We start from the raw sequence: 25877 nt of genomic DNA, 5'->3' as shown, positions 1-25877 counted from the left end.
AGGTCAGTTGAGAGCATGGAGTCAGACGAACCTGCCAGCAGTCACACAGCTAGGAAGTGGTGAGGGCTCAGACCCAGAGAGTCCTGGCTCCAGAGTGCAGACCCTTGGAACCACTTTGGACAAAACCGGGTTTTAAAGGGCATCTGGGAACCTGGCCACATGTCCATGATGAAGGCAGGATAAGTGCTGGAGTGTCCGTTTTTTCCAGCTGAGGTTTAGAAACAAAGTAAAGTGTCTTGGCCAGAAGTTCGAGTCGGGGGCAGAGCTTGGTCTGGGGTTTTGGATTTCCGGCTTTCTGTTTGGTGCACCCTGCCCACCCCAGGTCACGCGTGACCCAGGCAGGGGCCTGGGCATCAGCATTAGAGGTGCTGGTGCAGATAAGTGCTGAGCCTGGGGGCCAGACAAGGGGGGAATGAGCACTGGGTTACAGGGTGCCCGCCACAGGGAACGCATTGGGCATCACCACAGGCTGTCCAGGAACCACTAAAAAATGCGCAGGAAACTCACGAACCGAGGAGCTGCCATACGCCAGGCACTTTGACTTACAACACGGGGGCATATTTAACCCTCGAACAGCCCTGAGAGGCTTCTCACTATGAGAAAGCATCTGCAAGCTGGGCCAGAGCGACCCAGCCAGCAGGTGGCAGGACCAGGATTCCAGCATCTGCTGGGCCCCAGAAGCCTACGAGTCACCCCTCCATCCCGAGCTGCAGACCCTGGGTACCCTTTAACCTGAAGTTGAAGGCAGGAACTGCTCTCAGTGGAGTGAGAAGTGTCAGCTGGCTGGAGTCTCATGGGGCAGAGGGCACAGCCATCTTCATTGCTCTCCTTTGAGGTCAAGTCCATAGCAGCCTGAAGTTGAGTTCGTCCTCTGAGGCTGATGCTGCCTTGGTTCTTCCTGTGTGGCCAGATCCTGGGCGGGAGCGGAGGGTGTGAGTTGTGCCCTTTGAGTAGCCCTGCTTGTGTGGGCTGGGGAGTGGGCATGACCGGGTGTGCGTGGAGGGTCACTGGCACAGCAGGTAGCCTCAACTCCTGGACTTGTCACCCCCTTTACAGATGAGGAAACTGACTCAGGGTGGCTTCGTGACTCACATAGCCAGTGCCGGGGGGAGCTGGGCACAAGCTTCCTGACCCCCAGCTGCCCTGTGTCCTGCCACCCTGGGTCCAGGGATGGGTCCAGCAGCAACCATGCTGGGGTGACCTCAGCAGCTGGGGCTGGTGTGGGGGAGGTGGGGGCGTGGGACCAGGAGGGCAGGGGCTGGGGATTGAAATGGGCTGGACAGAGAAGACCTGGAAGCAGCCCAAGACCCCATGCCCAGCACGGCGTGGTCGGTGTGGTGCGCCTGATGTGGCCGTGGGTCTGGACCGACAGGTGATCAGTCCAGCAGGGCTTCTGGTCAGCTGCACTAGTCAGATCAACTAGGCCAGGGTTCTGGGCAACAGAGCTACTCGGAACAACACTTCAGTAACCTAAGACTGAGAAACAGGGGCAGCAGAACCAAGCAGAAAGTGGAGTTCAACACGGGAGCATGAGGGCAGGCTGGGGGAGGACCTCTGAGTTCACAAAGAACTGGGTTTCTTGTCTTGGGCACTTAGTAGCTGAGTGATCTTAGGTAAGTTACTTAACCTCTCTGAGCCTCACTGTCTTCATCTCCAGATGGGGGAATAATGTAGGTAAAGCTTTGGCACAGGGAGCAATGAGCCAGACGTCTGGGAAGCTGATACAAAGGCTGACCAAGACCCTGGGTCTCCTGTGAGTTTCAAGGAGAGGTCTCTGACCAGATGGCTAGTCCCTGTCTCTACCGGCTAGTGGGCTGAAATTCCTAGTGGATCCTGCTGAGGTCAAGGCTGGACTGGAAACCGGGCTGACCCCGGCGGACAGGTGGAGGGCAGCAGCTGGCTTGAGCCCCAGGCATAGCCGGCGCTGACCAAGTTGCCACCAAGGAAGTAAAGCTGGTGAAGTAGGAACTACACACTTTCCCTCAGAACACACATGGGATTAAGATGAGCATGGGCTTAATGGGCACATGAAGAGATGCTCCACATTGCTCAACAACAGAGAGACGAAAATGAGAGCCACAGTGCCTCACACCAGTCAGGATGGCCATCGTTACATAGTCTACAAAGAATAAACGCTGGAGAGGGTGTGGAGAAAGGAGAATGCGCCCACACTGCTGGTGTAGCTGTAAGCGGGTGCAGCCACCGTGGAAAACAGTGTAGAAGCTCCTCAGAAAACTAAAAATAGAATTACCATACGGTCCAGCATCCCACTCCCGGGCATACATCCAGGCAAACCTATAAGCCGAAAAGAAACACACACCCCATGCTCACAGCAGCACTGTTCACAATAGCCGAGAGACGCAAAGAACCTAAACGTCCACGTAGAGAGCATACAGCATACACGTATGACAGAGAACGACTCGGCCATAAAAAGAGCGACATAACACCACTAATAGCAGCATGAACGCAACTAGAGACAATCATGCCGAGCGAGGTGAGTCAGAGAGAGAGAAATGCATTCCTCATATGTGGAGTCTAAAATGTGACACGAATGAGCCCATCTACGAGGCAGAAACGCAGACGCAGAGAACAGATTCGTGGTTGCCGAGGGGGATGCAGCTGGGGGAGGACCAGGGTGGGAAGTTGGGATTAGCAGACCTAAGCTTTTGTAAGAACGGGGAAACAGCAAAGTCCTACCGTGGAGTACAGAGAACTATATTCAACACCCTATGACAGTCGTTTCAAGCTTCAAACCAAGCTCATGGGCCACAACTATCGAGCCTGTGCTCCAGAGCCCGGGAGCCGCAGCTACTGAGCCTACATGCCCAGCTACTGAAGCCGCACGCCCGAGAGCCCACGTCCCACCGCAGGAGAAGCCACTGCCGTGAGAGGCTTTGCACTGCAGCTGGAGGGGAGCCCCCTGTTCGCTGCAGCTAGAGAAGACCCTGCACAGCAACAGAGACCCAGCGTGGCCAAAACCAAACAAGCAAATAATTTAAAGAATATTCTATGATAAACCATAATGGAAAAGAGTATTATAAATATATGTACACCTGAACCACTTTGCTGTACTACAGCAGTTAACACAACATTGTAAATCAACTGCGATACAGTTAGTTTTTTAAAAAGATGAACATCTTTTATTTAAATTTAACCTCCAGTGGAATAACATCTTTCAACTGACTTTTGGCCTTCCCTCTTTTGGTTGGTGTTCTCTGTTAAAGCGTTCCACAGTCTCAGAAGCTGAGGTCCTGCAGTGAGCCCTCCATCCCACCCCATGTCACGTCCAAGCTAATTAGAGGGCCCCAAATCTCCTTGGCAGTAGTGGGCTGAAGACAGCAGAATGAGGGTCTTTGTTAATAAAATCCACCCCTGATGCAAGCCTCCTCGTGTCCTCACGGGTGCAGGAACTGGTCACCCACTAGTTAAACAGTCAGTCGTTTGGCTGCCTCTAGCTTTCTTTTTTGAATGAAAGGAGGAAAATGACAATGTCTGGAAATACACAAGGGTAGGCACTAAAAACTGCCACTTGGGATTGAATGAGAGAACTATTAGACAGAGGCAACGTCTCAGGGATCCCTCTCCACCTCTTTCACTGAAAAATCCTTCTCTTTAGCAAATTTTGTTCACACCCAGAACCTGTGAGCTAGTTCCACAAGCCTGCTGGGGTCACGTGAGACTTGAGACCCAGAGCGGCCAGGCCCCATGAGCGGCTGTTACAGTAACCTGGGGACAAGGGTGCCTGAACTCCACGGTCTGCCCCTCTACTTGGAGATGTGTTTTTATTTTCCTTCCTCCCTCCCTGAGAAGAAATGATCCTTTGCAAAATGCCCACTAAAGTGAGGAACAAAGAAGAGTGGGCAAAAGCCTGAATACTCTTCCCACCAGCCAAGCAGCCGGCCCTTCCTCTAGTGGCAGAGCTGGTGCTGGCGCCAGCACTGATAGAGTCCATCATCTCAGTTCCCACAGCGCTGCACCGACACGGCTGGCCACCCTCCTCCCCCTCTTACTTCATGCTAATCTCAAATCATCTCACTACCAGAGGAAAGCTACCCCTCCTCAACAGAGCATGAGAGACCCCCACTCCTCCTCCGTTATCTCCAGGTGGTCCCCACCTCCGAGCTCAGAGACTGCTCTTTTACCTGCACACACACATGCGCCCGTTTATAAGATACCTGAGGTTGAGAAGAACCACCTGCCAGACAGACGCCCCAAATGATCAAAAGCACTGAAGGCAGTGAGAAAAACCAAGGGGGAGATTTCAGCTTCCTGCAAGGGGAGGGGAGATGGGATAATATATTTTTTAAATTAAACAAAATTTTTTTTTCAAGTGTTAGGTTTTATAAAACCCTTCAAGGGCGTCCTTTTCAATCTCTGATGAAAGAAAAGGAGTGTGCACTAGCCGGAGTCGGGGGGGAACATGATCTGCTGCCATGGGGTGGGCTACTGGCTGCCTCCCGGTTTAATCAGCTGTCTGCAGGACATCTCAGATCTGGCACTCTTCAGAGCAGGGGCTCCTTGATTTATGTCTCTCAGGGTTGCCACTTCTTGGGGGTAAGCGCTGTGTTTCCAGGATGATTCTTGAGAAAGAACTCCTGCTTGATCTAGTCCCTTTCTCTGATTCCCACGTCAGCCTGCTCCCCCAAGGAGCAGCCTTGTGGGAGCCTTCAAGGAACCTGAAAAAGTACAAATTATTACTCATGTCAGGGGATCATGAGCACGTGGGGGCCTCAGAACACGAGCATTGCCTTTGGAAACAACAGCTTCAAAACACACACCTACTAAGAACCAAGCCAGGACAAAGGAACATCTAATTCTGTTGACAAGGCTTCAGAGCTCTACTGATGCTCATAATAAGCCAGCTTATGCAAGCGAAGGGGCTGGTGGCTCCCCCTGGACATCTGCCCCTCCATCCACTCTCCATTCTCCACCTGATTCTCGGCTGTAGAGGGATGGCAGGGAGGGAACATACATCCTGTGGGCTACGGCAGGCTGGACGTGTGCCTCTCTTCAGGCCTGGAATAGAACCACCTTACTACTTCTGTGATATAATGCATATAACCCCTTAGGGTTCCTATATCCACTTTTCAAATATTCTTAAATTACTCAATTTGAGTATGCTATTTCCTGCCAAGACCCTAAAACAGCCATCAGTAAGGCTTTCATTAAAAACCCAGGTATTTATTCGGCCCTTGAACCAATGGCCTTGACATTTTGTAAACATGGACGTAAACCCTGTCCTGATCCAGGCCACAGACCACTTGAAGGATCCCTGTTTGAAATCCAGGCCTGACATGCTTGGTCCCGTGTACACAGGGAGGCCCTCTGGAGCCCACGTCTGGGGAATGAAGGGCTCCTGGAAGGCATGTCTTCCCAGGGTTGCAGTCTGGTTAGTGGAAAGTGGGGTTTGCAAAGGCTCGGGTCTTAGGCCTGAGGACTGGCCATCCCAGGGGGACTTCCCCTGGGGAGGAGGGCTAAGAAGTCTCGAATCTTGCCATCAGCTGGAAGGAGCAAGGCTGGGAGAAGGCAAAGTGACTGGAGACAGTCTTCGCACTCACCCACTAACAACTCAGAGCCTAATCCTGGCAACACAGTTCCCAAGAGGGAAAAATGACGGGTGGAATGTGCCCATTGGTGAAGAGTTTTCTGACTGTGTATCTGGTAACTGTGTCTTATTCAGGTGTCTTTGGCCCTGAAATGTCTCAGGACGTCTGTTGAAGTGTCTGGAATGTCTGCCTGGCCTGGGAATGGCACTAGTCCCAGAACCCTGGGAGCAACCAGGCCTGGGTGCGTGCTGGGCTCTGCAGAGACCAACTCCAGCCCTTCCTGCTCGCCACCTGGCGCCTTCTGGCGCTTCCTGCCCATCTTGCTGAAGCCCCCGGGCACCATGCAGCACTGAAGTCCAGTCATCGCCCTTCCTAGATGAGGTGCACGAGCAGGGCAGAGCAGGCGGAGCCAAGCACCAGGCCCAGGCACACATAAAAGGTCATCACCACCCCGGTGGCCTCAGCCAGCTCCCGCGGCACGATCTTGGGCCCGTAGATGAGAGCCAGAGTGCTGAGGTAGCCGTTGCTGAGCCCCAGCAGCGAGGTGAGAAGCACCGGGTACACGTCAGACTGGAAGAGCACCGTGCGCAGGTGGCGACGGGGCTGGTAGTTGCAGAACACGAAGAGGGGGACGAGGCCGGTCCGGAGGAGCGCGAGCCCGGGGAGCGCCTTGCTTCTGGGCCCGGGCACCTGGATCCAGGCCGTGATCTGCCGGCCACACAGGTCGGCAAAGTTGTACAGGAGGAAGGTGGTGAGGGGGACGAAGAACTTGGTGCTCCATGGCGAGCCCGAGCCCCTGCTGAGGGATTCAATGTTCGTGCAGATGGCGGGGAAGATGAGGCTGGTGATAAAGAAGAGATAGACGATACAGAAGCCCAGGCCAGTGGTCTTCTTCAGGATGGGGCCAAGGGGCGGCGTCTGGGGGTCACTGGATCCCGGGGCCACCGAAATGGGGCTGGGGGTGTCCTGGGGCAGCTGCTCTTCACCAGAAAACACGGTTGGCCAGACAGGTTTCATGTAGTACCTGCAGGGGAGAAGCTGGTGGTCAGAGGGCCTAGAAAGAAGGGTCACTTGGGCTTTCCAGGGACGAGGTGGTCCAGCATGTAGAGCCCAAGCCCCGATGCCCTCAGATGGCACATGTGCTGCGGCGTGGCTGGAGGGAGGCCTGCACAGTCCCCAGGCTTCCTGCCCTGGTGCTGCCTGAAAGGCTGGGCTCCGGTCCATTGTTCTGTAGTGCTGGTCACGTCATGAGCAGGGACAAAGGAAGCCAGCACTGACACTGCACGGCGAGCTGGGCTCTAGGCCTCACTCGCTCAGTTTTGCTTGGTTATAGGGTGGGGAGAGGTGGAGCTGAAGCAGTATTCATTGTTCAAATATAAAACAACTTAAAATCTTAAATTATAGAAGTCACACATGCTTGATGAAACGAACCCAAATAATAGAGAGTGAAGTTTCTTAAGCAAAAGTGGGACTAAAGTTTTACGTATTGTAAAACTTTCTGCAATAGTATAATATAGATGCATAACTATTACACATAAATGCATGTGCACTACTGTCTAAGGACAGTATCTTGTGGCCATCCTTTCACACAGGGACACATAGTTCTGCCTCTATGCTGTGTTGCCACTGAGTATTTCACTGCATGTATATACAATTTAACTATTCCCCTAATGCTGGACATTTAGGTTAGCTCTAGTTTTCTCTACTAGAAATAATAGTACAATGAATATCCCTATACATAAATCTTTGTATAGAATTTCAGTAGAGCAGATTTCTAGAAGAATTGCTGGATCACAAGCAATTTTTAAAATTGCTTTAAAATCTTTAAAATTTTGATAGATATTGATAACCTGCTCTCCGGATAGGTAGAACCAATTTATCTCTGCTTTGTGCCACCTACCCATCCAAACTAACGTAACCTAACCCTTCAATCTCCATGAGAGCACCCGTTTCTTTAGAAAAAACTGACCACAATTTATAATCATTGTGTTGGTTTACTGGTTTATCATCTGTCTCCTTCAAGTGAAGACAGTTCCCTGGGGCAAGGACATGTATGGCTGTTCCCAGCTAAATCTCTAGGCAGAGAATAACCCTTCAAAGCAAAACTGTTGAAAGAACTGATAAGCCTATAAAAGTATATTTTCCCCCATATTCTCAACACTGAACATGATCATTTTTTTCAATTTCTTCTACTCTGACCAGAGTAGAAGAGGCTGAGTTCTCTTTGCGTTGCTGCCACTTTGCATTGCTGCATTGCTTGAGTCACTCAACCTCTCTGGGCCTTGGGTGCCTAAAAACCAGGAGATACAGGCTGACTGTATTAACATGTGCTGTGTTGTGCTTAGTTGCTCATTTGGGTCCAACTCTTTGTGACCCCATGGACTGTAGCTGGCCAGGCTCTTCTGTCCATGGGGATTTTCCAGGAAAGAATACTGGAGTGGGTTGCCATGCCCTCCTCCAGGGGATCTTCCCAACCCAGGGATTGAACCCAGGTCTCCTGAATTGCAGGTGCATACTCTACCATCTGAGTCACCAGGGAAGCCCCAGTATGTATTAACATATCTCAAACAGAAGACTTGGGTGAGGCTGGGGAGAACAGAAGGTTGGGGATAGTTGGGTTCTGGTTTCAGCCCTACTTCTGCCTCCCCGTGTGACCTTAGGCCAAGTCTGGGACTGAGGCCTCTTGGGGCCTCAGTTTCCTCCTCTATAAAATGGAGCGTTCTGTAGCTATAAGCTTCTGAGATCCCTGCCAGCCCTCCTATCCCTAAGGGCTACATATTGTCAACAAGCAAGTCAGTGGGCGAGTTCCTCTCCAGAATCACTTTTCCATGTGATGTTGAGTTGGGCACTTTGGCCTTGAACCCTGTCTTGTTTCCCAATCACTATTTAGGGAAAGGGCTCTTCTTACTTCCCCTTCTACTCAGTGTCAAGTCCTTGCCTTAGCTGACTCTGAGGAAGCTCCTCACCAAGTTCCTCTGGCTGAAGCTCTTCCCCATAAGTTCTTCCAGATCTAACTGCCCCTGAGGTGGTCAGCAGACTCTAGCACTGTGTGAGGCTCAGTTCCTCCTGGGTGTGACGGGGCAGTGTGGCCCAGCCTCACTGGGCGCAGCAACCTGTGGCAACCTAGGGCTCCTTTCAAGTAAAATTTAGTCTGAGCAGCCCTGGGGCACTGCTCTAAAGCTCCATCCTCAGATGAGTTTCTGTAAACCCAAAAGTCTTGACCGAAGTGTTAATCTGCAAAGAAATAGAAGCTTCATGGGCTGGCAGAGTCCTGCGTATGCTGTCTCATGTGCTCAGCTGGAAGGCATTTTGGATGGCTTAAGTGACACTGAAAACTAGGGTGACCACCTGTCCTGTTTTGCCCGAGACTGTCCTGGTTTTAGCACTGAAAGTCCCTGGTCCTGGGGACCCCTTCAGTCCTAGGCAAACAAAGAAGGCTGGCCACCCCAGTGGAAACAGCACATGCGAGGTTCCCTGAAAAGGACATAGGAAAAAGCAGGAGGAGTTGGGGAGCTTCCTGCCTTCTGTTCACGACTCAAATAATCAGCACCAACAAGGTGCCAGGCAGTGTTAATATATGGGGTGCTGGGGACAGTAAGCCAGCCAGACCCCAGGAATCACAGGGACATCATCACGGAATACAACTGGGTAATTTTTTATGACAACCCTGAAGGGTCAGAGGGGAGGGGCAGACTCATGGATTTGAAGTCACCTGTGGCACATGGTGTCATCACTCCATCCCCTTTCATCCTGAGGCCACTGGGCCAGCCGACGTAACAACCCTCTAACTGGAGGGAGCAACCTGCCCCTGGCAGAGTCGGGGTTCTGATGAAGGCAGGTGAGTCTCACAGGGACAGGAGGAATGAGTGGGGAGGGAGGACCTTGCAGTCACGAGCCAGGGATGCAGCATGAAGCAGCGGAAAGAATGCAGCCCAGAAACAGCTCCGGGTTCCAATCCCTGCCTACAACTCACCAGGTGAGCAACCTGGGGATGTTGGTTAATTCTCTAAAGCCTCAGTTCCTCATTGGTAACATGGGAAAATATGATAGCAACCGTGCTAGGTGGTCATAGAGCCTGAGTGAAAAAAATGAACTGCTTAGCTCAGCGCCCCGACACCAGATAGGTTCCTGTGGCTCCGGCAGAGCCAGGACCTGTGTGCTCCCCAGCTCTGCTGGCTTGTGTGCCATGGGACCACAGGCCAATCGCCTGGCCTTCTCTGTCTCCATCTCATCACCTGTGAAGTGGGGAAAATAACTCCTGCCATTCCTGTATCAAATATGACAATGGATGTGAAAATGCACTGAAAAGAATAAAAAGCAAGAAAAAGCCATGGGTTGTTTTTTTCTAAAGAAAAGTATAAAGGAAGAAAGAAAAAGGAGGAAGGAGAGAGAGAAAGCAAAAGAGAGACTAAGGCAAGAAAAGTGGTCCTGCAGAGGAGAGAGGGGCCTCAAGAGACAGGGACTGAAATCACCGTTTTGGAGTTGGGCTCAAATCCTGATTCTGCTGCCAAAGGGCTGCAGGACTCAGGCAAGTAATTTAACCTCTTTGAGCCTGGTTTTCTCATGTGAGAGTGGGAATAACTGCAGTAAGTCACAGCCCTGCCCCAAGGAGGAGTAGATATATGAGCTTTAAATGAGAGGCCCCAGCAGGCTGGGCTGATTGCAGAGAGGAGCGGAAGGGCTCAGCCCAAGGAGTTACTGTTGGTCATCAGCCTTCCTCAGGTCCCACGTTCACTGCCTGCCCTCTAACAGAAAGCATGCAGACTCCAGCTGCTTGGGGTTGTGATGCAAAGCCAGCTTCTTACATCCAAGGGCCCAGCCAGTTTACTGAGCAACTTCTGTGAGCCTGGTTCAGCCTGAGGCATGGGATACAGCAATGAACAAAACCCACAGGATTTTTGCCCTCAGAGGGATCACACTTCAATGGGGAGATGTGCAGTAAACCAGGAAACAAACATGAGCTCTACCTAGAGGAGAGAAGAGTGCAGGCAGACAGGATAAAGGTCAAAGGACGCCACACAGGATCATATGCTACCGCTTAGTATGTGGAATCTAAGAAAAGGCTACCAGTGGACTTACCTACACAACTGCAATAGAGTTGCGTATGTAGAAACTGAGTTACTGAGGGGTACAGTGAGGGGAGGGAGAAACTGTGAGAGTGACCAGAACACGCTACTGTATGTAAAACATGACTAATAAAGACCTACTGTAGTGCAGGGAACTCTCTCCAATACTCTGCAAGGGCCTACAAGGAAACGAATCTGGAAGAAGCCGACTCGCTGCCAGAGAGCACGTGTCGGCCTCACCTGGCATAGTCCAGCCGCGGCAGCAGCAGATAGAGTCCGATGCAGAGCGCCAGGAAGATGTCCGCCGTCAGGAAGAAGGCCAGGGTGCTGTCTGTCACGTCACTGGCCACCGCGAGGTCCACCAGCGAGGCCACGGCACTGAGGGTGCCCCCCATGGCTCCTCCTGCAGAGAGCGTGGGACATCACGGGGATGGTCAGGGCGGGAGCATCCGCCCTGCCTCTCAGGCCTGCCCGCTCTCTGCTCCGGCTTAACGTTCTCCCTGGTGAGAGAGATGCTTCAGTTCTCACAGTACCCCGAGGCCTTGGCAGACGAGGAGGGCCCTGTGGCCGTGAGCTTTCTGACTCCACGGAGCTGTCCCTAGCCCAGCTCCTCTCCAGTGGGCGTGAAGAGGCTGCTGCCTGAGGAGGCAAATGGCCTCCAAGGTCTCACCCGCTTCCCGGTTTCAGCTCCGACCCTCGACCCTCCTTCTCTCTTTACTGCCCTTCTGATGGGGTCAGAAACTTCAGATTCAGGGGTGGGACATGTCAGAGAGCTCCGCTCCTGCCCTGGGCCCACCCACGAATCACCCTGGGGGAAAAGCTCTGGCCTGTCCGAGCACAGGTTCCCCGCTGCCTCGAGTGAGGCTGGCTGACTGGGAGGCCTTAAGGGTTGGAAAACCAGCCAGGAGCCCACAGAGCTCACCCTAGCTGTGTACCATACACGTATGAACACGCATGCACACGCACCCACACATACACTGTCACACACGCACATACACTCACAAACATACTCTATCACAAGCTGTCTCAGACGCACACACACTCACAGTCACACACCCCCATGCAGTCACAGGCGAGGCTTCACACACTCGTATGTGTGCGACTGCCCCGCCACCTGGAAGGCGCTGTGCCGCCAAGGGCTTTGGCAGGCGGCCCGGGTGACCACGTGGCACCACTCCCTTCCGTGCTGTGTCACATCCTAGCCCAGGGACCCACGGGTCCAGGAGTCAAACAGGTGTACATCTGACACTTGACTCCACTTACTCGCTGTGAGCTGGGGGCTCACATGGCTTCTTGGGACCAGAGTCTGCTCATCTGTAAAGTGAGAACAATGACACTGGCCTTGCAGAGCTGCTTTAAGAGCTGAATGAGATGATGTTTAGAAAGGGCCCAGCACAAAGCAGGCTTTCTGCAAATGCCAGTCCCCTTCTTTGCCATGATCACACAGTCACTTCTGGGAGGCAGGGCAAGCACTTTGTTTCTCTGCTGAGCCGTCACAGCCGTGGGCGGCCACGAGTTAGAGCTTATACATGGTCACATGTGAGCAGATCATTACTCTTCTCGGCCTGTTTATTTGCCAGGAAGATGGGGCTCATACTTATCCTATTCTTCCCTTGAGACTATAGTGGGATGGAATCAGAGAATGGGAAAAAACACTGAACAAATGGGCATGTCCAATAGGGTTAACACAGTAAAGGCCTGTGAATACAGGATTTCCTGGCTGCGTGGATGGATTTGCTGGCCTTAGAGGATCACGACACTGATTCTCAAGGAGGCAAGAAGGCCACTGACTACAAACAGCCAACTGGTCCAAGTGAGCACCAGCTGCTTTGTCATTACTTGGCAGGTCTGACCAGATACTACCTGTCTGCCCATTGCTGTGTGGGGCAGTGGTGGGAGAGTGATGGTCAGGCCCTCATCCACCATGATGACCACCCACTACCTCACCCACACCACAGCCCAGGACCTCTGTGGCTCTGCAGGGAAGACCCCATGACCCTTTCCTCCCCAACCTTCTCTATGATCTCTGCTAGCCTGGGTGGGGCCGGAGGTTGGAACTTGAGGGAAGGGCAAAGAAATGAAAGTCAGCATAGTGATTAAGAGCACAGACTCTAAGAACATCTCAGTCCAATCTTGGCTCTACCACTTCTAGCTGTGTGACCTTCAGCAAATCACTTAACCTCTCTATGCCTCCATTTTCTCATCTGTAAAATGGGAATGTTAAAACTCACCCCTGAGGAAAGTTACCAAGATTAAAAGGATCATTACATGTAAAGCAGGACAGTGTCTCATGCTGAGAAATGCCATATAAATCCTCTCTGATCCCCAAATAGGTGTTTGGCTATTTCTGTCCTTCCTACATCAAAGCAGCAACAACAGGGTAAACCTTTTGCCAAGAGGGTGCCAACTTCTGAGAAACTGTAATCCCCACCTGGGTGTTTTGTAAGAACCGGAGTTAAACTTGGTAAGACATTCCCTGGCTGCCCCGAGGAAGAGATTTTAACATCACTGCCTATTGATTTTCCTCTCTCTCTTCCCAACTTGTAGAGAATTTACAATATTATCATCAACAACAAACCAGGCCTCTGGGAGCTCATCCTTCTTGACTCCCCACTTTTATCTCATCAGTTATGGAAATACATGCAAATGAGGAGCTTAAAAAAACACCAGTACAAAACAAATGAATTGTTCCTCAGATGCCAACACACAGAAATTCACAGATGGACTCCTCTGGACGGAAGACAACGGGGGCTGGAGAGGGGTGCTGGGGCCTCTGGGAGATTTGGACACCCCAAATCCTCCCAGATGAAGGGTGAGCACTGGGGGCTGCACACAGTGATGACAAGGCTCAGGGCCCAGGGTAATGAACATCAAGTGTGAGTACCAGATTACTGCACTTTTTCAAAAATGGACTTCCTTCAAAATGCACAGGAGAGTCTCCTTCTCTGGAAGATGTGAAGGTGGTCAGATGAACCTGAACGGCCTCTTGCCAGCATATTGGTGTGTTTGGTCACTGGTTCCTGGAGAGATAGCCAGCAAGACTTTTATATAGAAAAATACATCCGCTAGCAGGATGGAGGGAGATGAGGGGACAAGAAACCAGGGTGACATAAAGGATTAAATCCAAAGTTCAATGATCACTTCCCTCAGCCTAGGCAGGCCCTACTTGAAGCACTACAAGGGGTATATTGATTGTACTCAGGAAACTTAGCAATGGGTCCACTTTTATTTTATTTTAGGCCCGAGAGCATATCTGAGGATATAGCCAGAAGCCCAATCTTATATCAAAAATGGCAAACACATCTGAGCTCACGTTTGATCTCTGATCTGTCGACAGTAAGTGTCTCCAGTGCTATGTTGAGAAGGATTTAGAAGTTTAGGAGAAAAGATACAGATCAATCAGTGATGTCTGGCCCTGGTGTGGGGATGGGGTGGAGTTATACACTTGTCGAGGTGTTTGTCATCACATACTGCTCAGCATCATCAATTAATGGGCACAGAGAAGATGCCTTGCAAAATTCTTCTCAAATGTTTACAGCACTCCTTCACACAAGACAGACATGCAGGGACACTGAACAGAGCAGCTGAGCCCCTAGCCTTGCTTTAAGGGATGGTGGTCTCCTGGGAAAGCACTGATTCTGACCCAGCTCCTTTTTATCTTGTCAAGACATTTGGGTGAGAGAACAGAACTGCTAAGCTCTAGGCAACAGGCTCAGGTGAGCATCAACATTCAGTTAAAGGAGTTGGCCCAAATCACATCAGCACCCCCCAGAAAATGCCAAAGTTCAGGGAAACAGCGGAGTTTATTACTAGGCTATCAGCTCCCGGGAGGCTGAGTCTCGTTCATCCTTGAATCCTTGGTGCACAGTAAGTCTTCTACAAAATTAGAGAGGAAGAAAAGACAAATAGAAGGGAGGAAAGGAGAGAAAAATGGGGAAAGGATAAGGGGAAGGAAAAGAAACCAGAAGGAAAGGGGACAAAGGGAAAGGGGGAGAGGGGGGAAGGAAAGAAAGGAACGCTGTTCAGGAAACCCACTGGGCAGGCAGACTCTATTTTCCAAAAGTAGCAGAAGCTATGTCTCCCCTCACAACTGCCCTTCTACAGTATAACTTTCACACTCATCCACTGAGGTGTGTGGGTCTGTGCTTTTTCCCCTTGAATCCAGGTAGGCTCATGGTTATAGTGGAAGTGCCCCGACATGCCTTTATGGCTAAGTCATAAAAGGACATAGTGCTCCTGCCTGGGTCTCTTGGGATGCTTGCACTCACAACCCAGATGCCACGCCCTGGGGAAGCTCAAGTGGCCGCGGGCAGGTGCATGTGGAGAGGAACCCTGGCCCCAGCCCCAACCCCACCTGAGCTTCCAGCTAACAGCCAGCGTCAACATGCCGGCCAGGTGTGTGTGCCACCTTGAGAATGGATCCTCCAGCCCCAGGCAAGCTATCCTGGCTGATGCCATATGGCTGCCCCCTGCCAAGGAAGTGATTCTTATTGTTCTAAGTCACTGAGCCTGGGGGTGCTTTGTTCTGTAATAACAGATCATGGAAACACACCTAACACTCGTTTCTTTTTCTGGAGGGACTACCACATGCTCACCTCTGGGTCCTTCAAATGATCCCCAGGTAGACCAACCTGGTCAGCTGTCTGGGCCCTAGTTCTCACCTGATATCAGAGCCTGGGAATTCCTCATGGGGAAGGAGCCAGTCATGCCGAAGACGCTGCTATTGAAGATGGTGGAGGTGCCGCTGAGGATCACCATGCAGACGATGGTGATGGTGAAGAAGCTGTGGGTCCAGGAGGAGGTGTCCACCTTCACCAGCACGGTCATCACCATGAAGATGGCCAGCATGATCGTCAGCGAGGCCAGCACGCGGACACGAACCGGAACCCTGAGGCAAGGATGCCAGAAGTGGTTAGAGGCACCCCGCCCCCAGGCCTCCCAAGCCGGGTGGGGGTTCGTGGCCATTCTTAAGGAAGCAGATGTTCTTAGTGGCTGAGACCATGCACTCTGCACTCAGGAGGCCTGGGTCTGAATCCTGCCTTCCTGGCTCACAGGCTGTGTGGCCTTGGATAAGTGACTCTATCACACTGGATTCAGCCTCTGCATCCGTAGAACAGAAAGAAGATCAATCTACCTGAAGGCACAGTGAGGGTCTCCGGAGAGGAGTACATAGAGAAAGGAGGCAGGGTCAGCTCAGGGCACATGCTCTTGGATGCTGCTTCTTTTCATCTTGCTGTGATGCTCAAGGACAGGAGATGAGAGCTCTTGAGGCAAGACCCCTACTCCTCCCAGTGGCTTTGTCTAGTATTTAAACAGAACCATCTGGCTTCCTTCCCCCAAACTTAGCAGTGGCAGAGGGAGGAGGGAGAAGGGAAGAAAATCATCGCTGTCATCATCACCACAGCAGACAGCGCTTCCTTCGTGCCAGGTACTCTTCTAAGAGTTTTCTAAATGCTAATGTGTTGAATTCTTACACCAGTTCCTCAAAATAGGTATTCTTACCTATTCCACAGACACAGATAAGGAAACTGAGGTCAGAGAGGCTAAGCAACTTGCTCACGGTCACTCAGCTGTGAGCCCAGGAGGTCTGCTCCCATCGGTGCTTTCAGAATGCCACTTTACTGCCTCCCTTGACATGAAGGAACTATGGTGCTCCAGAACAGGTGGTGAGGACAGGAGGAGGCTCCTGTGATGGTCTCAGCTGTCGTGGGAAGCAGCTGAGGCCAAGCCAGAGCCAGCTTCCTCTAACTATTTCTGCGTCTAAGCTGTACACTCCTCCCAGCCCCCAACCTGCCCAGACACCACCCTGCAGGGAGAAGCAGGGAAGCTGGAATCTCTGAGAAACTGCATTTTTATTCCAGGGAGAGAACATCATCTGAAGAGGCTGTTTAAATCATCAGATTACACTAAGCTTTAAACCAGATTGGATGTTTGGTTAATTTTCCCCCTAACCAGTTGGAAGGGGGCTGAGTGAAAAGGCAGATTAGTTATACACAAATTTCTTTTGGATAAAAATAAGAAAGACACGAAAGGTAGGAAAGATCTGTACATATGTAAATAGGTGTGAAATGATGAGCATAAAAAGCAAGAAAGGATTTTTTTCAAAGTGCTTTTGTGGCCCCAAGGATAATCTGAGCTTCCTTTCAATCCTCAGCTGACTGGAGACCCAGTGCCACCTCCGCTGGATCAGGGGCAGAAGGAAGCCCGCGGAAGTGAAAGGAGAGTTCAAGGTTGTGGTGTGAGGAGCTGGGATGAGACTCAGGTCTGCTGAGACCCAGCCCCTGGCTCTCTGCTGAGGCGCATCTGCTCTGGTGTGTTCATTCCACAAACACACAGGTGAACCAGTGTGTCCAACCCTGGGCTGGATGCCCGGGACACAGGGCAGATGAGGGATGGGCGTTTTGTTCCAGCACAAAGCGTTCCATCGGCAGGGCCATGGAGCTTCCTGGGCACTTCTGAGGGGCACAAGACCCACCCTGGGCTTCTCCTAGGCTTTCTGGAGCTGACCCCTAAGCTTGAGTGTAAGGTATGTCTGGATGGGAGTGCACGTATTTTGCGAGACAGAGTGTGGCACATTCAGGGAATTGAAGTGACCTCTGGCCACAGGTGACACTGGGAGCACAGGGCGCTGAGCAGATACAGGACCCCTCCGTGGAGGGCCTTGTCCCATGGATAAGTGCCAAGACGATCCTCAGGGTGGAGCAGAGAGTGGACGTGCAGGCTTTGTCTCCGGCGTCCCTCCCACCAGAAGCACTCCTTCCATGCCAAGCTGTCCTGCAGAGGTGGCTGCTCATGGCGTCTGCACCAACCTATCTACAAATGAGTGCACACAGGCCAATCTGGGGTGATCAGTGCTCCGTAGTTCCAGCCACTGGATTGGGTTAGGTGTCAGCATGTGACCCGCAGGGCCAGTCAGTGAACCCTGGGACTCAGAGGTGGAGAGCAGCTGACTGTCTGCCAAGACTGTGTTGGGGGCTGCTGGTCACTATCTGGCCAGCTGCATGGAGAGAGGCCACATTTGAGATGAAGCCACGCAGACGCACACAGAGCCCAAGCTTGGTGGATGAGGACGTTGGTACTCTCCTAGATCCAGCAATGGAGGCAGGCCTGACATTAATTTTCCAGGGAAAGAATGAGAAGATCCTTTTTGTGTCTCTTCCGTTTGTCACCAAGAGTACCAACTGGGCTTCCCTGGTGGCTCAGGGATGAAGGGTCTGCCTGCCAGCACGGAAGACATGGGTTCAATCCCTGGTTTGGGAAGATACACATGCCACAGAGCAACTAAGCCCCTACATCACAACTATTGAGCCCCTGCTCTGCAGCAAGAGAAGCCACCACAGTGAGAAGCCGGGGCACCACAGTGACAGTAGCCCCTGCTCACTGCACCTAGAGAAAAGCCTGGGCAGCAACGGAGACCCAGCACAGCCGTAAATACATAAATCTTTAAAAAAAAAATGAGTGCCAAACCCACAAAGAGGCACATGTGGCTGGGGAGCAACATGGTTGGAACTCTACCTCTGTCCTGTGGGTGCCCTGCCCATCTGCCCTCTCCTCTCACCAGGAGGCAGGCTGCAAGTGACAGGTAACTCAGTTCAGTTTAGTTCAGTTCAGTTGTGTCTGACTCTTTGCGACCCCATGGACTGCAGCGCGCCAGGCTTCCCTGTCCATCACCAACTCTCTGAGCTTGCTCAAACTCATGTCCATCTAGTCGGTAATGCCATCCAATCATCTCATCCTCTGTCGTCCCCTTCTCCTCCTGCCTTCAATCTTTCCCAGCATCAGGGCCTTTTCCAGTGAGTCACTTCTTCACATCAGGTGGCCAAAGTACTAGAGTTTCAGCTTTAGCATCAGTCCTTCCAGTGAATAGTCAGGACTGATTTCCTTTAGAATGGACTGGTTGGATCTCCTTGCTGACCAAGGGGCCCTCAAGAGTCTTCTCCAACACCACAGTTCAAAACCATCAATTCTTCGGCGCTCAGCTTTCTTTATGGTCCAGCTCTCACATCCATACATGACTAGTGGAAAAACCACAGCTTTGACTAGACGGACCTTTGTAGGCAAAGTAAGGTCTCTGCTGTTTAATATGCTGTCTAGGTTTTTAGCACCTCCCAAGAGCTGCCTTCAACCAATGATGGGAAAGTGGGAGGATAGATCCCCTGCCCCCGCTCCCTCCCACCTCGAGTGTGTGCTCCACACTGGCTGTCAGCGTTCTGGGGCAGGTCGAGCTCGGTCACCCACCGGTCACCCACCATGGGAGCTGGCTTGACAAGGCATCCTTTATTGGCTGCCATGCCTTCCTGGTCCCCCCTTCCTCCTACCACAGTCTCCCAAATGAACTACCTGCACTTGAATCCTTGTTCTAAGGTCTGTTTCTGAGAAACTCCACATTAAGACACATCTTCCTAGCGTCTGCAGGGCCCTCGACCTGGGCGGGAGTTGGTGGGCGATCGGGTGAGCACCTGTACTCCAGGGGACCCAGAACGTCCATTTTAAATGCACACCAGATACCCTGAAGACTGGGAGTCAGGCCTTACTCCTGATGCAGCCCCTGTCACACAATGTCCCCCACCTTATCCCAGCAGCGGGAGCTTCCCTGCACACTCAAAGATAAGAGCCACAGGGGCACAGAGCCTGAGTCCAGAGACGGGAGCCCTGAAACTCTACCACCAGTTCACAGTGTGACCTCAGGCAAACGTTTAACCTCGCGGGGCCTCAGTCTCCTCATCCTGAAAAAGAAGAGGTGGGACAAGATAACATGCGTGTCTCTTCCAGTTTATGCTTCTAAATCTGAAAAAATTCAAGTGGAGAGAGAGACTGAGGACAAAAGCCCAAAAGTTTAGCAGTTCCTTGGGGCAAGAAGCAGGCACAGCAGAAGTGGGAAGCCCCACAGGGACAGGACCTTGTTCTCACCCATGGGGCTGGCACAGGACCTGGGCACTTGTAAACACCTCCTGGACCCGCAGATTGACCAGCAAGGAGCCTAGCAGTGCACACTGGGCCTCAAGCTCTCTTTCAGTCCCTGCTTCTTGACCCCCTCAGTGTGGCAGGGAGACAGCTGGAAACAGCAGCAGCAACCTCAGCCAGCCTTGGGAATGGCCTCAGCCTCTCACCACCTCCTCGTGGAATCAACACAGAAAAAGTCCACCCCAGGAACGCTGCGGGCATCTCGGAAACTTTCCTGTGTCTTCACAACAAGGTAGATCATTGCTTGAACAGGACAGTGGCTTTGGAGAGAGCTGGGGGACTTCTTAGCCAGGCACCCCCAGGGCAGGGGTGGTGCAGAGCGGGAGGTGAGGAGGTAAACACTAAATGCAGAACACAAGCTCCCAACTCTCCCAACTCTCCCAACTCTCCCAACTCTCCCCTATGCATCCTGCCCCTCACCCGCACAGGTCTCCTCCTCCTAATTATCAGCTGCAGGACCCATTCTCAGCAGGCGCATCCCTGCAGGGGCTCCAAGCCCTCAGGGATCTTGCCCAGGGCTGTTTTCGATGCTAGTAAAGCTTCATGAAATGTGCCCCGTGCAAGCCCACCCCACATCCACTAACAGGGGCATGCTGCCTGACTCTCTGCTCCTTCCACCTGGACAGTGGCCCAGGGGCTGGGGACACCGGAGGGCGTGAGGGAAAGTCTAGACAAGCGCAGCCTGGGGTTGGTGGCTCTGCTCTGGGACAGGGGCTGTCTGAGGTGAGAGCTCCAGTCCCAGGACTGTGTGGCTGGCCACACTGATGTGACATTCTTGGAGAGGATCACCAGCTGTACCCAAGCTGCCAGCTCCACCCCCCTCCCCTTGCTCGGGAGGGCTCAGGACCCCAGGGGACTGATTTCTTCTTAAGTCTCCAAAATGTAAATCCTCCTCATAAGTATTTATGATGCTACAGATTTTACATAATAAAACACTTGGCGATTATGGATGAGCCAGTTAGAGAAAGCCAGGGTTCTCCAGGAGGGAAGAAAAGGGGACATTTCAATCTCACACATTAAATAAAAAACAGCTTAGCTCCAAACCATCTTTCCACAGTCCAGAAACAGACAGAGGTTGGGGCGTTCTCCACAGTGCTCTCACCCGCTCCTGCAGCCAGGAAAGGGCCAGGGCAGGCCCTGCAGCAGACCGGACCCTTCTGGAGGATGGGTCTGGGAGCTGGCTCTGGGAGCTCAGCTCCCAGCCATCTTCAGGAGGGCAGCTACCTGGACGGCCCACAGTCCCCACTGCAGACAGATGCAGACTTTCTGCACCACTTCTTTCCCTCCAGCATCTCGAAGCCAAGGCAGAAATGGGCTCTCACTTACAGGGTCTGAGATGTGTCTCTGGGTGCAGGGAGGGGGCAGGCAAAGCTAGAGAGCTAGGAGACAGGAGGCCCAGAGGTTCCAAGTCCAGATGTGGGGGGAGAAGGGTCCCAGTTCCAGTCCTGCCTCAACCTCTTAATGGTTGCATGACCTTGGGCAGGTCACCTCTGTCAGCCTATTTTCCCATCAATAAAACAGGGGAATAAGTGCTGCTCTAGGCCACTGCCAGGATTAAAGGAGCGAATGCTGCCAGGGATTGTGCTCAGACTGCTAACTGTGAGGATTAGAGATGATTTGCCCTGGGCCCTGAGGCTGAACCTGGCCTGCCACTGCTGACCCCAGGTCCTGGCTGGCTGCTGCCTGCTGGGCCTCACGACCTCAGAGGAGGCAGTGCTGGGTAAGATGTCAGCTCAGGCTACCGCCTCCTGGCCCTGTGGGCCTGGGCACACATCTCCTGACTTCCACTTTGCACAGAGGATCACGAGAGGGGCCTGGAAAGGGGAGAGGGCAGTGAGAGGCCAAGGGACTACCCACCGCTGTGGCTCAGTCACTTCTTCCTCAGCGTCTTCCTCTTACATGACCTTCCTTTTCTCATGCCTTCTCTTCTGAGTCACTGTCAGGAACCCAGCTCTCCCCTTAGGGTTCCCACTCAGCCCTACTCCTAGCCCATTCCCCACCTCCTCCTGGGGAGGGTCCCTGGAGGCTGTGTTCCCCTTGCTGGGACACTGATCATAGCCCTGTGTGCTGGGCAGGTGCAAGGAGGCAGGTGGGGCGGGGGCAGCTGGCATTCAGCCCCTAGGCTGCCAGAGACCATCCTCCCTCTCGCTTGTCCAGCCTGCACTTTGGTTTTAAGAGCCGCGCAAATTCATTGAGATTCCTTCCGTTGAAAAATGGAGTCTATGTCCCCTTGAAACTGAGTGAGCTTGGTGACTGCCTTGGCAGAACAGACAGTATGTCACTGCAGAGGGTAGGGTACCAAAACCAAGAAGCTTCTGCCTTGCTCTGTAGGAGCAGCTGCTCTTCAGTTACAATATGAAAAGTCCTACTACCTGAGACCAACCTACAAGAGACCAAGGGGAGGGACAGAGAAAGAGCTGTCCTGCATGAGAGACGGCCAGCCAGAGCTGCCAGCTGAGCCTATGGGCTCCCAGGACCGTGAGAGACACCGATTACTGAGAGTGCTGTTAGCCTCTCTGTTTTGGGATCATTTTTATGCAACAATAGATCATTGGAATAATCTCATGTTTGGAAAGACTGGTCTGTTCAGGCTTAGCACACCTGAGGCACTTGCGCTGCCCTCCCTCCTCATGGACTCAGAACAGACATCACTAATCGATCACAGCACACTCCCTGGGGCCAAACCTGCTTTAGAATCCTGTTCGAGCAGAGATTCAAGCAGTCAAATACAAACTGAGCAGAGTTGGGTAAAACAAGTTTCCCACTAGGGACCAAAGGTTTCAGTAGGCTGTGCCCGAGAGATGCCCAGGTTTCTGAATCATCACATAGCCACCATTATCAGACAATGATAGCTTAGGAGAAATGGGGGCAAAGTAACGCAGGCTGTTATCCCTGTAAACCTAAATGGAGAAGGGACGGCACCAGTCACACAGCGGGTTTGAAGGGCTGTCCCCTAAACCATTCTTTCTTCCACGGTGCATCCCACCCTTCACGGATGCAGTGTCAGAGGTCACCCCATAACCCCCTGTGACTGCTCGCCTCATGAACTGCTGTTGCCAGCTCCGCACTGAGCACAGGTGACCCTATTCCATATAGAAGAGCCGGGCTGGTGAGCTGACAGGCTAACTTCCAGCTCAGATATTTCTTTTTTGGCCACTCCATGAGGCATACAGGATCTCAGTTCCCCAGACCAGGGATGGAACCTGTGCCCCTGCTGTGCAACTGTGGAGTCCCAACTACTGGACTGCCAGGGAAGTCCCCAGGCTCCTAACTTCCTACTGCTCTCAGAAAGGCTTGGAAGACCAGCCTCCACAAGCCTTGCTCCCTGGGTCCCGCCCACCATCCATGGCCTCCCTGCAGCCCAGGCAGCTGCAGACACGCAGCTGACCCCACTGCCCTCAGACTGCGCATTCTGGGGCAGGGCCCAGGTAACCGATCTGACTCTCAGTCTTTGTGAAGGAGTCTGAACTGCTTGCCTCCTACTTTGGTGGTCACAGTTCAGGCAGCTGTAGACCAAGGGAGAGTGGGTAAGCTGCAGGAGAAGGTCGGGGGCCTGGGAGAGGAAGGAAAGTGGCCTACCTGTTGACAAGCAGGAAGTTCAGCGCGAGGCACAGCACGGAAGGCACGGTGGAGGCGACGGCCAGGTAGCTCTCAAAGTAGTTCTGCAAGCAGAGAAGAGAGGGGGTCGCTGAGGTCACCTGGGGTGCAGGGGAGGGGCCCCACCTGAGAGCAGGGTCGGGGATCCTCTTGGGGGTGCTTCTCCCTATAATCTTGACACCTACGAGTGATGGCTAAGTCCACCCTGAGACACGATGGTCTCTTCCATCTCTCACCTAAGACCACTCACTCGGTCACTTGACAGACCCCAGCTTGAGCTGTGCTAAGTGATGGGGACATAAGGAAGGGTAGGACATTGTCCCTGCCCTAATGTTCTGCAGACCATGCTCCCATCCATCCCACCTATTCCCACCCCTCATGGATGAGACAGTAGAGACAGGACTCGAAGTATGTTGACAAAAAAAAATAATAAAAAATTTTGTCCTCTCAGACATCTTTGCTCATTGTCAAATTTTGGAGTTATCCAAGTGGGTTAATTATGATTCATGCACGGTCTCACATTCTTGCAACCAAGTGAGTACTCTTAGCAATACACAGGGCCCTGATCCCTGCAGAGAAACTCTGTTCTGACTGTGGATTTGCTCCTTCAATAGAGCTGTACCCCAAGATCACAGTCATTTTGGGAAGTGGCTTCTAAACTTGCCAGGATGAGCAAAAGGGGCATTTTCCTAGAAGTAGCTCAACAGTAGTGTAGACAAAGAGTGCACGGGACCACAGACAGGATGAAGAATTTCTGAGTATGACGTGCTGGAACTTACAACTAAAGAAGCTAAGTAGCAACTGTATGCATTTTTCAAAATTCAGGGGACTGTCCACTCATTAGGGTGGCTTTAACTGAGTATACCTTATCCTTCAATATACCCGTTGAACAAAAAATCAAAACACTGGAATGGGATGATATATCTTGGCTTTGGTGCTTTTATGTCAAATAGTGAACCCCAGATCAGTAATGACGATGGGTTCTGTCAATTACAAATTGGCACTTGCCATCTACCTCTATAAGAATTAAATCACGTGCTGCTGCAGCTGCTGATTTTCAACACCCCCTGAAAGGTGTTCAGGGTGGAGAGAAAAAATGAGGAACTCTGTGCTCAGGGGACTGGCAGAACAGGTTTTATGAGCCCAATTCTTGTATCTCCTCATACGTAGAAAAGCACTAAAATCCTTCATGGTGATGACTGATCCTCGTGACTAGCAGAAATCTGCAAAAAATATGTTGACTGCATGTACTCTCCCTCTACCAAAATCACATATGTACTCACCTCCCCACTCCCTGCCTCTCTGGAGCAGTTTCTCAGAGCTATCTGAGGTGCTGTCTCCTGAACTATAGTCCTCATTTTGCCCCCAAATAAAATTTAACTTGCAACTCTCACGCTGTGCACTTTTTGAGCTGACAGTTCTAAGCCATGAAAACAGCTTACCTGAATGAAGCCTACTGTGTGCAAGTACAAGGGCTTTATACAAATGATGTTCTTTTTTACCCGAAAATATAAAAATGTTGTGAGTACTCTGGAAAGCTTACAACATTGAACTTCACTGGGGAAATATTTTGAATACAAATGTGCCAAGTGCAAAGAACAATGTGTGCAAAAATCTTGCCAATGCACAAACAGCCCCAGTAACAGGGATCTCTACAGAACTTAAGACAGCTTCTTCCCTGTTAAGAACAGGGTGTCCCATGGAGGGCATAAGATAGAGTGGGAGGTTTTTTAATGTCTCAAAACACCATAGGAAGAGCTGTCAGAATTCTATGGGGTTTTTTGGTTATTGTTGTCATTGTCAAATCTGTGGTAGGGGTGATGTGTTCTAAGGGAGTTCCAGGTAGGGGAGTGGGATGAGGGGCCTGAGTCCTGGAGAGAACAGGAATGAGTAAGGGTTTGGGGAAAAGATCCCATAGGAGGTAGGATTTGTGTCAGATCCTAAAACGGAGGGGGAGCTCTTTCCTTTCTGGGAGATTCTGGTTGCAGTATGGAGGCCAGGAAAGAAAGATGTCATAAAGGGCCCCTTTTAGTCTGAAGCACAGACCGTTGCCACGGTCCCTTTTTAAGCCTGCGGAGTGCTTTGTGGTCTCTGAAATCTGCACCCTGAATATAAGGTGGTGGTGGCCTTGCAATTAAAATGATAATCACAGCTAGTGCGGTCCATCAACCATGAGCCTCAGAAATAGCCTTCCTCCTTTGAGGAGCTACCTCATTGTTCCTGCCCTGATGGGCTCAGTAGAGCCTAGACTGGTCCGAGGCACTCAGTCAATTACGTCTTGATACAGTGGCTGGGTGTACGTGAGGCCAGGCAGGCGCTGGGTGGGCAGAAGCAATGGAAAAAGGCCCCAAGGAAAAGATGGCTGCAGGTGGGGGCCAGGATGGCCCCAAATCTGAGCTCCAGATGACAGCTTTCCGTCAGTGGCTGCTCATTCTGTGACAAGTCTATGAATGGCCATCACGTGGGATGCAGAAGCTCTGTCTTTGTTTTATCAAGCAGGCTCAGGTTCCCTGAACAATTTAGGAATGGGGATTTTCTAGGTTATTGTTCTGGCTTGTTGATATTTAAGCAGGAAAAGTTCCTTTTAGTGTTGGAAAGCTTTTAAAATACTGACAAGTGGGTAAGGCTAGGACTCCCTTTCTGCTGATCGAGCCCATTTCTCTGCCTTACAAACAGCATGTGGCGGGGCGGTGGGGGTAGGTGA

General features: G+C 51.9%; 1 protein-coding gene across 1 annotated transcript in view; it reads right to left on the bottom strand.

The window, feature by feature from the left end:
- Positions 1-3117: 3117 nt before the first annotated feature.
- SLC29A3 (solute carrier family 29 member 3) overlaps positions 3118-25877 on the bottom strand; it is a 47023-nt gene continuing 24263 nt past the window's right edge. The window contains exons 3-6 of the mRNA XM_069571999.1: positions 23156-23238; positions 15274-15500; positions 10853-11015; positions 3118-6570 (exon numbers count right to left, since the gene is read on the bottom strand). Coding sequence (XP_069428100.1) covers positions 5919-6570; positions 10853-11015; positions 15274-15500; positions 23156-23238 — 1125 coding nt within the window. The 3' untranslated portion in view covers positions 3118-5918. The remainder of the gene's footprint in view (positions 6571-10852; positions 11016-15273; positions 15501-23155; positions 23239-25877) is intronic.

Source organism: Ovis canadensis, chromosome 25, assembly GCF_042477335.2.
Source record: "Ovis canadensis isolate MfBH-ARS-UI-01 breed Bighorn chromosome 25, ARS-UI_OviCan_v2, whole genome shotgun sequence".
NCBI classification, from domain to species: Eukaryota; Metazoa; Chordata; class Mammalia; order Artiodactyla; family Bovidae; genus Ovis; species Ovis canadensis.
The sequence above is the reverse complement of the archived record's forward strand: the minus strand, read 5'-3'. Positions and strand labels throughout refer to the sequence as shown.